The sequence below is a fragment of the Ailuropoda melanoleuca genome, chromosome 5, assembly GCF_002007445.2.
Source record: "Ailuropoda melanoleuca isolate Jingjing chromosome 5, ASM200744v2, whole genome shotgun sequence".
Lineage (NCBI taxonomy): Eukaryota > Metazoa > Chordata > Mammalia > Carnivora > Ursidae > Ailuropoda > Ailuropoda melanoleuca.
Genome location: NC_048222.1, coordinates 85,044,282 through 85,058,782, shown reverse-complemented (window position 1 = coordinate 85,058,782; position 14,501 = coordinate 85,044,282). Strand labels below are relative to the sequence as shown.

The window sequence follows — 14,501 nt, the reverse complement described above, 5'->3', positions numbered from 1 at the left end:
TGGCAGAGAGCCAACCAGCGAGAGAGGGAACACAAGCAGGGGAGTGGGAGAGGAAGAAGCAGGCTCCCAGCAGAGAAGCCCGATGAGGGACTCCTTTCTGGAACGCCGGGATCACGCCCTAAGCCAAAGACAGGCGCTCAATAACTGTGCCACCCAGGTGCCCCAGGTTGTGGGCTTCTTGATTTTTCAGCCTGCCTTCTGGGGGAGGGGCCTGCCACACCGATACTCAGGCAACCCTGTCTGGGTAGAGCCTCCATGTCCCCTGCGAGGGGGGATGGTGATGGGCACGCTGTGAGCCAGTATTTCCAGGCTTTTGTTCTCTGGCAGCTTTCCCTGGCGGTCTGCTGTGCCTCTTCTGAGAGTCAGAGCAGCAGCAGCCAAAATTCAGCCTCTGTCACAGAACAGAGGGATCGCGGCCCATTCTCCACTGATGTTCTGGCCACTTTAACTCTGTTTCTGTTGGTGCTGCTCAACCCTGCAGTGTCCCAGAATGGTGCGCCCCACACCCGGCGTCCCAGCCCTCACTTCCAGGGCCAGCGCGTCTCTGTCCTTTGTGTTTCTAACCCCGCCAGCTGCCAGCCACCCCGCGCATGCTCCCGGAGCTCCCGGTCTCAGTCTGGATCCAGTGAGCACACCGGGATTCTGGAGTTCCATGAGAAGTCTGGTGGCGCGCGCTCCCAGCTCACGGTCTCAGTCTGCTGTCTCGCGGGTGCCGGTCCACGAGTCCCCCACTCCCCGGTGCAGGCGGCTATTGCTTCCCGGTGCCCAAACGCAGCGGCTCCCTCCCCCTTCCGTTTATCTTCCGATATCTGTGCGCGGTTTCACGGCTCCCTGCTTCGTACCTCAATACTCAGCGCTGGAGATGTTCATTTGTAGAGATCCAGATGTATCTTCCTGCGTCTCAGGCTGATTCCGTGGATGTTCAGGCTGGTCTGGTACCTATCCAACTCGACTCAGGGGACCAGCTGAAAAAGGGGTCCCCCACTCCTCCGCCATCTTAACTCCTCTGCCTGAGCGTCTGTCTCTTGATTTCAGATCAGGTCATGATCTCAGGGTCCTTGGATGGAACCCTACATGAGTAGCGTGGAGTCTGCTTAGTTAGGACTCTTTCTCTCCCTCTCTCTCTGCCCCTCCCCCTCTCCCCCCTATAAAAAAAAGCAGGAGGAGCTTCCATTTGTTGACTTGGACTTTCACCTCCCAATTTTCCTCAGCCCACCAGGCAATCTTCTCCTGCCTTCAGTTACCACACCACAGAAATTGTCCTTGGAAAGGGCCACCCGTGACTTCCTAACTGCCGACTCCAACAGTCTCTTGCAGTCCTCCTCCTACTTGACCACTCTAAGGGATTTGATGCTATTGACTCTCCCACCCACTTCTTGAAACTCTTCCTGCTGTCTCCCTTCTAGTCCTTCTTTTACTTTCCCTTTCCTTTTTCTCACTACTCTTTATTTGCCCTCTTCCCAAAGAAAGCATTCCCCAGAATTCCATCCTCCATCTTCTTCATATGCTCTGCTTAACTGCTATCATATCTTTGTATGACTTCAATTATCACTCATATGTTGCTGCGTCAGTCAGGGTCCAGTCAGGAGCCAGAAATCATACCAGTAATTTCAACAAGGAAAGTTTAACATAAAGAAATTTGCAAACTAGTAGAAGGGGTAAAATGGACTCTAAAGTGCACAGAAGCAGCAACTTCATAAGCAGTAACTACCTCAGGGCTGAGGGGATGTGAGCAATGCAGGAACTTAGAAACTTGGAAGAGCCCTACCCTTCTTCCCCCACCAAGGCTGAGGTTCAAGTTTCATCTGATACCTTTTGGCTGGTGATGGTGAAGAGACTTGCAGGCCGTAGCCACTACTAATCTCTGAGGGCCACTCGGGCAAGGGCTACTTTCTTCCCTCTCACTCTACACACCAATTTACTGATTATAACGTGGAAAACCAGCTCACACACAATGGAAGGACTGAGGCTTCTTCCTGCTCTGCTTTTAGTGTCTCACCAGCACCCTCTAGGAGTAAAGCCTAGAACTGTGCTGCTGGCAAGGAAAAATGTCCACAGGGTCCATCTTGTGTATCACAAAGCAAAACAAAGAGGGATGGATTTGGAGTTGAGAGGCAATATATTAATAGCTGGCACAGTAGATAATTTCCAGATCTGTATTTCTTACCCTGACCTCTCTTCTAAACTCCAGATTTCTGGATGTCTATGTATAGATGCCGCAAGACACCTCAAACTCAGCATGTTTCTTCATTTTCCATGTGCAGTTGTTGGGACTGGTAAATGCTATCTGAACAATGTGTGTGGAATACATCTCTCTTTTTTTAAACACATACATATATTCTACCACTATCACTACATACTACAGATTCTCATCAACTAGAACTAGTGCCCATGTTTACAACTACATAACTCTCCACCTGTCTTTCCCACTAACTAGTTTTTAGTTTAAAACTAAAGCAAGTTTTTCTTCTCAAGATCTACTAATTGTGTTTGCCAACAGAACAAGGTCTACATTCCTTATTTTGATGTTCAATGCCCTTCGTAATTCTGCCTCCCCAATCTCCTTGTGCATTGCATCCCAATACTGCTACTACCGCTAATACTATAAAGCTAATGTTTCTTGAACACTTAATATGAGCCAGACACTAACATAAGCCCCTTACATGTATAATCTCATTTAATCCACACATCAGATTTACCAGGTAAGTATTGTTATTACTTTCAATTTACAGATAAGGAAACTAAGAAAAAAGTAAGTTAAATAATTTGGCTAAAATCACACAGCTAGTAAATGTGGAGATCAAAATCTAAACTTGGGCAGTGTAATTTCATAATCTGTGCTCTTACATACATTATATTTCTCTCTAAAAAAATTAATGTAAGAGTCAATTTAACTAATGAGGGAAAAGATTTGTACACTGAAAACTATAAAACATTGTTGAAGAAAATTTTAAAACATTGAGATAAATGGAAAGATATCCTGTATTCATGGATTAGAAAACAATATTGTTAATACTATCCAAAAATACTGTATCAATATTACTCAAAGAAATGTACAGACTCATTGTGATCTCTGTCAGAACTTCAATGGCGTTTTTTTCCGACAACAGAAAAACCCATTCTAAAATTCATATGGAATCTGAAAGAAACTTGAAGTGGCAAAACAATATTGAAGAAGAAGAACAAAGTTGAAGGACCCACACTTCCTGATTTCAAAACTTAACACAAAGCTACAGTCATCAAAAAAGTGTGATATTCATATGATCCAGCGATCCTACTTCTGGGTATATATCCAAAGGAAATGAAGTCACTACCTCAAAGAAGTTTCTGGATCCCATGTTCATTGCAGCATTATTCACAATAGCCAAGACACAGAAACAACCTAAATCCCCACTGATGGATGAAAAGATAAAGAAAATATGGTATATATATGCAATGGATTATTATTCAGTCATAAAAAAGAAAAATCCTGCCTTTTGCGATAACACGGATGGACCCTGAGGGCATTATGCTAAGTGAAATAAGTCAGACAGAGAAAGACAAATGCTGTATGCTCTCACTTTTGTGTGGAATCCAAAAAAACTTAACTCATAAAAACAGAGAATAGAATGATGGTTGCCAGGGCTGGACTGTAGGAGAAAGAGGAAATGTTGATCAAAAGGCACAAACCTGCAGCTAGATGAGGAAGTTCTAGGACTCTAATGTACAGCACAGTGGCTGTAATTAACAATACTGTATTATATCTTTAAAGTTGTTAAGAGAGTAAGTCTTAAATGTTATCAGCTCCCCCCCCCAAAAAAAGGTAATTATGTTAGGGGATAGAGGTGTTACCTGAATTTATTATAGTAATCAGTTCACATATGATATATTAATAACATATATTGATATAGTAATAACATATATCAATGTTATAGAACATATATTAATATACCAATAATATCTCAATAGATCTGGGTGAGGGGGAGTGTAGTAATGGCAAAGGACAGATACATCAACCAATGGAATAAAACAGAGAATCCAAAAATAAACCCTCACTTATGTGGTCAATTATTTTTTTTGACAAGAGCACCAAGATCACTCATTGGGGAAGGGACGAATTGTTTTGGGAAGACCAGATACCCAATGTTAGTGGGTCATGTTCCCCAAAATTCATATATTGAAGTCCTAATCCCAGGTACCTCAGAATGTAACCTTATTTGGAAAGAGGGTTGTTGCAGTTGTAATTAGTTAAGATGAGGTCATACTGGGCTGGAGTAGGCCTCTAATCCAGTATGACTGGTGTCCTTATAAAAATAGAAAACTTGGCCACAGACGTGCATAAAAGGAGAACGCCATGTAAACAGGAAGGCAGAAATCAGGGCAATGCATCTACAAGATGAAATTGTCAAAGATTGCCGTAAACTAGAAGCTAGAAGAGAGATCTGGACATATTCTGTCTCACAGCCCTCAGTGTGAATCAACCCTGCCAACACCTTGAGTTCAGAATTCTAGCCTCTAGAACTTTGATACAATAAATTTATGTTGTTTAAGCCACCTCATTGATAGCATTTTCTTAGGGCAGCCCTAGCAAGCTAATAAAACCACATGCAAAAGAATGAGGTGGAACTGTATCTTATATGCAAATTTTAACTCCAAGTGGATCAGAACTAAACACAAGGGTACAAAATTCTTAAAATTAAACTTCGGGGGAAATCTTCATGGCATTGGATTTGGCAATGGTTTCCTAAATATGACACCTAAAAGAGGCAACAAAAATAAAAATAGACAAATTGAATTTGATTAAAAATAAAAACATTCGTGCACCAAAAGACACTATCAACAGAAGGAAAGACAACTCCACAAAATAGGAGAAAACATTTGCAAACTATATATCTGATGAGATTAACGTCCAGAATGTTTTCTAAAACTCCAACAATTCAACAACAACAACAACAACAAAAAAAAAAACCCAATTCAAAAAAGGTAGAGGACTTTAATAGACATTTCTCCATAGAAAACATACAAATACTGGATAAACCCATGAAAAGACATTCCGTATCATTAGTCATTAGAGAAATGCAATCAAAACTATAATGAGATACCACTTCGCACCCACTAGAATGGTAATTTATCAAAACCAGAAAACAATAAGCATTGGCAAGGAGATGAAGAAATTGGAACCATTGTGCATTGCTGGTAGGAATGTAAAATGGTGCGACTGCTATGGAAAACAGTATGGTGGTTTCTCAAAAAGATACACATAGAATTATCATATGACTCAGTCAATTCCACTTCTAGGCATATACCCAAAAGAACTGAAAACAAGTAAGCCAACAGACATTTGTATGCCAATGGTCACAGAATCATTTTTCACGATAGCCAAAACTTGGAAACAAACCCAGTGTCTATCAATGGATGAAGAGATAAGCAAAATGTGATATATATGTATATTAATGTGTTTTACACGCAATGCAATATCATTCAGCCTTAAAAAGAAACAGTTCTAACATATGCTATAATATGGATAAACCTTGAAAACATTATGCTAAGTGAAATAAGCATGCATGACACAAAAGGACGAACATGGTGTGGTTCCACTTATCTAAGGTATCTAAAATAGGCAAATTCAGCAGCACCTGGGGGGCTCAGTCAGTTAAGTGTCTGACTCTTGATTTCAGCTCAGGTAATGATCTCAGGGTTGTGAGATCGAGCCCCATGTAGGGCTCTGCGCTCAACAGGGAGTCTGCTTGAGATTCTCTCTCTCCCTCTCCTTCCGCTCCTCTCCCCAACTCTCTCTCTCTCTCTAAAATAATAAATAAATCTTAAAAAAAATAAAATAAGATAGGCAAATTCAAAGAGTCAGTAGAAAAGAGGTTACCAGAGGTGGGGGAAGTGGAGAAGTTATTGCTTAATGGTTACAGAGTTGCTATTTTGGGTGATGAAAACAGTCTTGGATATAGTGGTGATGGTTACACAGAATTCTGAATGTACTAATGCTATTGAATTTTATACTTAAAAATGGTGGAAATGGCAAACTTCATATTATGTATATTTTACTACATTTTTTTAAAGTTCACGAGGAGATGTTGAAGGTCTGGGAGACTGGAAAGGAGAGGAAAGGAGTAGGGGTTCAGCTAATTGGGAGTGGAGGCAAGATATGAGGTGTCTAAGGTGACACCCAAGTTGCCAGACAGAGATCTTGGATGTCTGCTTCCAACAGCAAGATTAACAGGTGATCAGGACTAAAGAACAGTCTGGAGTGATGGGCCACAGCTTGATCAGTTGTAATCTTTTTGTATTTGAAGTGCCCATGGGATATCTCACGGCATAATAGAAATGGGATCTGACTGTGGCATTACCACATTTACCACCATATTAGAGACAGCTGAGAAAATAAATAAGCAAATAAATAGGAGCTAACACCTACTGACCTCTTGCACTGTACTAACACCATGCTAAGCGCTTCGCCTGCATTAGTTCAATCTTCGCAACTGCGCTCTGAGGCTCAATTGTCCTCATTTTACAAACCTCATGCTGAGCCATGATTATGCACAATTTCCTTGCACCGTCCAACGTTCACGTTCATTTCTGATCCCTGAGGCTAGAGTGTCCGTCTGTCATTTCACTCTCAAGATTCAATTCCGTGCGTCCTCTAAAGCCCCTTTCAATGTCATCAGTTCTAAGTGCCCCAAGCTGTCTTGCTCAGAATTGATCATTTCCTCTTCAAGCCTCACTAGCATTTAGTTATCTAACAAAACGCCTTCCGAGTGCTCTCTCCCCACTAAGGTTGTTGGCACCTTGGGAGCAGGAGCTGTTTTTCCTTTGTCCTGAGATCTCCATCAGTACTTCTCAAAGCACCTTTCATTCTGAAGCACTCTTTAAAAGTTGACTTTTGAGAAATGGATGAATTGAGCTTTCAAAAGGAATATAAGGCCAAGGTTAGGTGGAACCTGTTCTTGTGACTGGTGAGCAGAACCCAGCCCTGCTCCATCTCCACTCAGCTCTCTCTCCATACTGCCCTACCATCTTCTTTCTTTCTAGCTCAGCACACAAATTTACGTTCTAAAACCAACCATGGTCCAGAAAAAGGAGCATCTTGATTCCTTTTGCCATGTTAAAAATTCACAGCCAGAAATGTCGGGAGTCTCAAGCCTTTCTTCCACTCAGGTGTTCTCTGATGTCCTCACTAGACATCAAACTGCAAAAAAGAGGCGACCGATTATGTCGTGGTGGTGGTTGTTAAATTCAAATTTATTTTTATCAAATGTTTTTTATTGAGATATAAGTGACATAAAACATTATATTAATTTCAGCTGTACAACATAATGATTTGGGTATTTGTATATATTACGAAATGATCACCGCGCTAAGTCTAGGTAACCTCCATCACCATACATTGTTACAATTTTTTCCTTAGGAGAACTTTTAAGATCTACTCTCTTAGCAACTTTCAAATCTACGACACAGTATTCTTAACCACAGTCACCGTGCTATACATTATATTCCCAGGACTTACTTATTTTATAGCTGAAGGTTCGTACCTTTTGACCCTCTTTGCCCATTTCACCTACCCCCCCCCCGGAAGTGATTCCCTGTTATTTTTCACCATGTACCCAGTATGTGGTAAAGTGCCTAGGAGAGCAGCTTCTTGATAAAATTTGTTGAATGAATCATGAACCCATTCTTTCTTACTTAAAAGACCCTAATGAGGGGGAAATTAGCAAACCATACTCTCTCATTTGTTAAACTGAGGCTAGTCTCTCTTTAACGACCAACGAAATTAACAATCCCAAACCTACTGGCCACCCTGACATTTATACCACACTCCCCTTCTCTAGGACCTCTTTTTAAAAACTTCTGTGTTGGGGAGGGGGCAAAAAATGTTCACGCTGAGACGGACTTCTCTTGTGTATCTGAGACTTTCTTTACTCTCTGCCAGACCTTTTCGTAAGCCTTGCCCAAAAGGAGATTATCTCTGTAATCCTGTCATACATAATACTTCCGTTTTCCCCCATTTTTCTCCAGCTTCCCACCCATTCCCAGTCAAGCACTCCCTAACTTTCTAATCCTGTTCAGTGTCTCTCAGGAGTTCTTGACACAATTTTAATGATGCCAAGCCCTGAACCTAGACATCAAAGGAATAAAGCATGAATAGTATCTATTCTGTCACAGATTTATTCAGTGTTCTGTGTCCTAGATTCGGGTATGTGCATGTGTGTGAACAGCCTTCCTTTCAGCCAGACACAGAGCCCGTGTTGAAAAAGCAGTAATCATTTATAAATGTTCTTATCTCCGTATTTTTAACTTTATTCAAATAAATACACAGAATTCGTTCTATTGGAATTTTACTCACCTGTTTGTTTAATTTTATTTTATGTTTATATGAGTACAGTTCACACACTACGTTACATTAGTTCTGGGTGTACAACATAGTGATTTGACAAGTTTATACATTCCGCTGTATTTGCTGCAAGTATCGCTCCCATCTGTCCCATTACATCACTGTGACCGTATCATTCACTATATCCCTTGTGCTGTGTCTTTTCTTTCCATGACTTATTCATTCCATGACTGCAAGCCTGTATCTCACACTCCCCTTCACCCTTTTTGCCCAACCCCACACCCCTCTCCCCTCTGGCAGCCATCAGTTTGTTCTCTGTATGTGTTGACGGAGTTGTGTTTGTGAGCAAGAGGAGAGGACAGGAGTATGTGCGGAAGAGGTGAGGATAAAATGAAAGGGAAGACAGAAGCCAAGTGAAGGCGGGCCGGGTAGCGGGCTTGAATCCAGGCGCCTACCTTACCCTGTATTCTCTAACACTTCTTCTCTGGCACAACGATGTGCTGGAATTTACACAGATGTAGACAATTATGTCCTTGAAACTTGAAAGTTGCCTTCCAAAGCAGTTTCTCCCATTGTGTACGCAGATACCATTTGAGGGAGAATTTAGAAAATTCAGGAGTTTAGAAAGTGATCTCCTCCAGCCCTGCCAGAGCGCTTCAAGCTCATGGCATTTAGAAACCAACACGCAGCTCTCTGATGGGCTTGGGTGTGTATCTGCAGGCAGCCTTGGCGGATTTGCCGCTCGGCATCCCCGGCTTGTGTATAGTCTTTTCCTCCCGATGCCCTCCGCTTCCGAGAGCAGACCGAGCCCCTCCCTTCAGTGATCGAGCGCTAGGCCAGCCGACGGAGAAGGACACACTTCTGCCTCGGTGGCCAAGTGGCCATAACCCATCAGCAGCTGCTGTTTTCCTAAATGTGGCTCAGAGCTCGCGGACTCAAGCGGAGGGAACAGCAGCGCCCTGAAGGCGTCTCTGGCACGCACTGATGCTGGTTCTCTAGGAAGAGCGCGGCTCTGAGCTACACAGTCCCACAATGGAGAGAGAGTCCTGCCCCGAGTTCCATCAGCAGCTCCCAGGCTCAGACAGCTTTAGAAAACTGATACACTGGGTTCCAATAAGGCGATCAAAGGGGGGCTTTGCCGAGTGGGCCAGGCTCAAGTCAGTGACAGAAAAAGCAAACTTTTGACCTTCTGGGTGTTTCTATTTCACCAAAGAAACTCACCACACACCAAGGAATTGATTTCACAAAAGGCGGATTTGAAGCTTGGCTCCCCGGATTCCACACTAAAATTCCTCCCTGGTACCTGTTTCAGGAAGGCCGAGAAAAGTCAAGGGACGTGAGAGTGTATCTGTGCACGCTGACAGCTGCCAAGTTCATTCCCTGGCTTTCAGGATTTCCCCCGCTCCTAGGAGGAAGGATACAAGTAGTTTTCAAGGAGTGGGTGGAAAGCATTTTCCCTAATTCAGGGTTCAAACATGGAGTGTGTAAGTTCCAGGAAAATGGACACAAAACTGTTGGTGTGTATCCACTTATAGCTTCTTTGGTTGGTTTGTTTTTGTAAAAGTGTCCATAGCTTTCCTTGGATTCTCAGAGAGGTCTGTAGACCAAACTAGGTTAAGAACTATTGCCCTGTGTCCTACATCATTTCACATTCCCCTGGCATTGGGGACAGAGACCCTGCACGTAGAGGTCCAAATGTGGGTGATGAACCCCTGCTGTGGCCAAATTCCCCAAATAAGGAAACTGATATCTACCACATTGTCTTCCCCCCAATGACATTATTCCAACATATACTGCCGCAGTCAGTGAACTAAGAAACCACTCTCTCCACCACAATCCCGCTCCGGCATCAGTTATTCCTTTCATGACCTTCAGTATATGGCATCACAAGCTTCTCTCTGCCTCTTGCCCCTGTCCCAGTAGGAATAGGCCTGCTTCGGCCATCCTTCTGTCCTGGACAGACTCCTTACCTTCTGCGCTCATTCTTGGCAAAAGAGCCTTAACTGAAACTATCACCTGAGTACATCCTGTTCTTGTTTCCATTCTTAACAATACCTAAAGGGATTATTATAATCCAGGACTATATAAAGGCATAAAAAGGATTGAGATCATTGAGCTCAGCTAAACCTTGACGCCCAAGTAACAAGCCATAAACAACATCCAACCCTATCACAGGGTGTGGTTCCGATGTTGGCAGAATTAGTGACGTGCTTAGGCAGGCAGACTTGACAAAGGGACACGTGTCCATGGCCTAAACTCTTCCTGTTGCTATTTCTGTTGTTACTTTTCACAATCCACTCACTTTTTGCCCACCCCTAACTACTCAGTTCCTTATATCGGTATTAACATGATAACTCTAAGAACTATCGGTCACTTTTTTCTCATTCTGCCAGTCTGTCAAAGTTCAGACTTTACACAGAGAATCTTCACCCAGCCTAGCATCGCACCAGTAGTACCACCTTTCCTAGTTTGTGAATACTCTAGGGGGCCACTGAATTGATCGTCCAGGAGAAACGTGACACCGTGACCACAGGTGTAGACTGGGATCCTCCAGGGAAACCGGGATATGGTCCCCGCGTCCTGCACAGAACCATGTAGTGCTCAGTCACTCGTTCTCTTCCGTCACACACAACTTGCAACCCCTGCTTCATATTGGACCTCTCCAGCTAAGGCAGAAATGGTGGAGAAAGCTCTGGAGCAAGAAGATAACAAATTCCAAGTTAAGAACTCCCTGAAGGAAGAAATCGCCAATTTACGAAAGTCGTGAGCTCGAAGCTGCTCCCCGCCGTGCATTATCACACAGTCCTTTGCGGTAACAACTGCAGTCTCACTCTTCAACCACCTTACCTTCCTTGACATGCCCACTAGGCCATGTTATATTCAATTCCCTGATTTTGCACCACAAATTGCATATAAATGTAAAACATCGTTCAGTAATCATGTAATCAAAAAGACAACGGCTCCTGGTGGCTCAGTCGGTGAAGAGTCTGCCTTTAGCTCAGGTCTTGATCCCAGGGTCCTGGGATAGAGTCCCACATCAGGGTCCCTGCTCAGCAGGGAGTCTGCTTCTCCCTCTGTCCCTCCCCCTGCTCGTGCACCTGCACTTTCTCATTCTCTCTCTCTTTCTCAAATAGCTTAAAAAGAAAAAAAAGATAACTACTGAATCTATACCAGGATTGCCAGGAGCTGGGTGCAAGAAAAACCAGCCCCATGCTCATTCTTTCTTCTTTCCACAGATTCGAAACGTGGCAGCAAATCTCTGTGTGGACAGCAAGCATGGCGCCACGGGCACTGAACTGAGGCTGGACATCTGTGTCAAGGATGGTTCTGAAAGGACGTGGTCTCATGAACAGGTATGTCAGCCACCAGGAGCGACAGGGGTAAGTGGAGACCTCTAACTGGGACATGTAGGACCTGCACTGGGGTCCTGGTTCCGCCTCCAACCAGCTCTGTTGTTAAGCGAATTACTTACCTTCTTGGTCTCTGTTTCATCTCAGAGCAGCTGTGATAATCAGTTGAGATTATGTACAAAAATGTGCTTTAAATAATAGAAAGGATGGTAGAAACGTCCTACGCTTATATTTCCTTTCCCAGAATGGTAGTCTTCAAACCATGAAAAGCCTGGAGAATGCCATGTAATCTTCCAACTAAATTTCACAGTTTTATTGAAAGACTCTTTGTTATTTTGTAAGTTTTTTGTGACTTCATCTAATCTTACTTTCCCCTCTGGCGATATATTGGAAAGAACACTTCACATACATACCTGTTGCTGTCGCAGTCTGTAATCCTACGCTTGAAGGATGACTCTGAGGCAGTAAGAGCTCAACATGGACTTCCTGGGATACTTTAGAACTATTTATTGCCTTTGATTGAAAAGCATTTCTGTGCAATTCTGTTTAAGTGAGTTGCGACTCCTGACCCCCTTTGAAAACTGTTAGTCTTTATAAGGGACTTTCCTCACACTGTGTCACTTGCAAAAGAGAAAAGATAGTGAGTAGAATTGTGTCTGCCCCTTTTAATTGTCTTAATTTTTAACTATGAAAAATCAAATGGGGAGGGGGCTCCTGGATGGCCCAGTCGTTCAGCATCTGCCTTCAGCTCAGGTCATGATCCCGGGGTCCTGGGATCGAGCCCAGAGTCGTTGGGCTCCCTGCTTAGTGGGCTGTCTGCTTCTCCCTCTCCTTCTGCCACTCCCCTTGCTTGTGCTCTCTCTCTCTCTGACAAATAAATAAAATCTTTTTAAAAAATCAAATAAGTAACTATAAAAAACATTATAGCCCACCTTGGCACACTCATGACACAGATTTAACAAGTATCTGCGGTTATTGCCATATTTTTTAAATAAAATTTATAGATAGTTAAAGCGCCTTCCCTATCCCACTCCCCTCTCTCCCCCTACAAAAGGCTACATCCCACATTCAGGATAGTATAAACGGCCTGTGCTTTGTTTCCCATAATTGTCCATAATGCCTCTCTTATGAAAACCAGAAACAGTAGAGAATCAGTTTCCAGCAAGGCTCGAGTTCTCTCCTTTAGCTATATTCCTCAAGTATCCCTCTTGTATACGAAACTAGCGAAGACAAAGCATGCCCAGCCTAGGATCCTGAAGAGCTGTTCAGGTATGCTGAGATGCACCCTGTTGGCACCTGCCTGTCCTCCCCTCCGCTGTCCCGTCCTACCCTGCGTGTAGCTGACATCACAGTGCAGAGCAGCATGAACCCGGCAAGCCGCAGTGAACCCAGTACCATACACAGCACAGTCCAGAATTAACACCATCAGTCCACGAACGAACACTGCCCCTCCCCGATGGGTCACCCGGCCCTTGAACTCTCATCCACAGCCTCGTGGTGTTTCAGAAGGATCGTGGGCCTTGCAATCGGGCCTGCCTAGCATTCAGCCACATGAACCTCGGTGACCTTGTGAAATTGTTACATCTTGCTAAGCTGGAGTTGCGCCACCTCTAAATAGGAACAGTACTATTCACCCCACAAACAGGTTTATCATGAAATAAACCATGTCTACAATATAACAGCATCTTGCACGTGTGGTAGGGGCAAAATAAATGTACTTTCCCTTCTGCTTTATGATATCTCCTCCCCCGGATCACTTTATATTAACACCAAATTAGAAGTTTTTCCCAGGTCCAAGGCAGCTGCCAAAACCAAATACTATTTATCATTCACTCAAATATATCCTGCAGTGTGCAGACGCTTATCAGGTGGGTTTTAAAGAAGGCTCTGCAGGGACGCCTGGGTGGCTCAGTCGCTTAAGTGGCTGTCTTCGGCTCAGGTCATGATCTCGGGGTCCTAGGATCGAGCCCCACATCAGGCTCCCTGCTCAGCAAGGAGCCTGCTTCTCCCTCTACTTCTGCCCCTCCTCCCTGCTTGTTCTCTTTCTCTCTCAAATAAATAAATAGATAAAATCTTTTAAAAAGAAAGAAAGAAGGCTCTGCAGCTCTAGGATTTACTGGCGGGAATAAAATATCAGCACCCCTCCTTCCCCCATCTTCTTCAGGAAGCACCACAGGGATGTTACCATGGATGTGAGGAATAGTCTGGCCCGTCATCTCCAAGAAGTAATTCTGACTTCCCCCTGGGAGCAAGAGGGAAGGCTTCAGAGGCCTATCAGTAAGACTCACATCTAGAGTGGAAAAGGACAGTTTTTTAAAGGAAAAAGAAAAAGAAGTGTGCCATATGGCAAATCTATGTCTGTGGGGCTAAATTCCTCTCTACCACCCCTGTGCAGCCCAACCAGTAAACACACCTAGCCAGCCAGCTGATAGGAAGTATGCCTTGTCTGAAAGCCTGAATCGTGTTTCATAGTTCTGTCCCCTGGAATGTTCTAGAATGAAATATACTCCGGATCACAGATTTTATTTGACATCCGAAAAATAAATATAAATAAAACCAACTATATTGCATACACTTTAAAAATGCCTGTTTTATTTCCCCCCTCGTGCTGAACTAAAATCTATGTCATGTAATTCAAGAAATAGTCACCAGAGGGCAGCACCAGACAAGCAAACAACTATATGAGGCACAAAAAGACCAGTTAATACAGCTCTTTAAAAAGATTGCTCGTCTCTAGAGATTCTGAAAACAGAGCTACAGGGAGATTAAACAAAGTTGATGGGAGGTAAAAATGAATCATCTTTGAAATACGTATCACCATATATTGGCTT

The 14,501-nt window shown here is 43.5% G+C and overlaps 1 protein-coding gene across 2 annotated transcripts in view; it reads left to right on the top strand.

The window, feature by feature from the left end:
• GALNTL6 (polypeptide N-acetylgalactosaminyltransferase like 6) overlaps positions 1-14,501 on the top strand; it is a 1,184,120-nt gene that overhangs the window by 1,145,945 nt on the left and 23,674 nt on the right. For both annotated transcript variants that reach the window (XM_034661384.1, XM_034661383.1), the window contains one exon: positions 11,557-11,673. In XM_034661384.1, the coding sequence (XP_034517275.1) occupies positions 11,557-11,673 (117 nt within the window). The remainder of the gene's footprint in view (positions 1-11,556; positions 11,674-14,501) is intronic.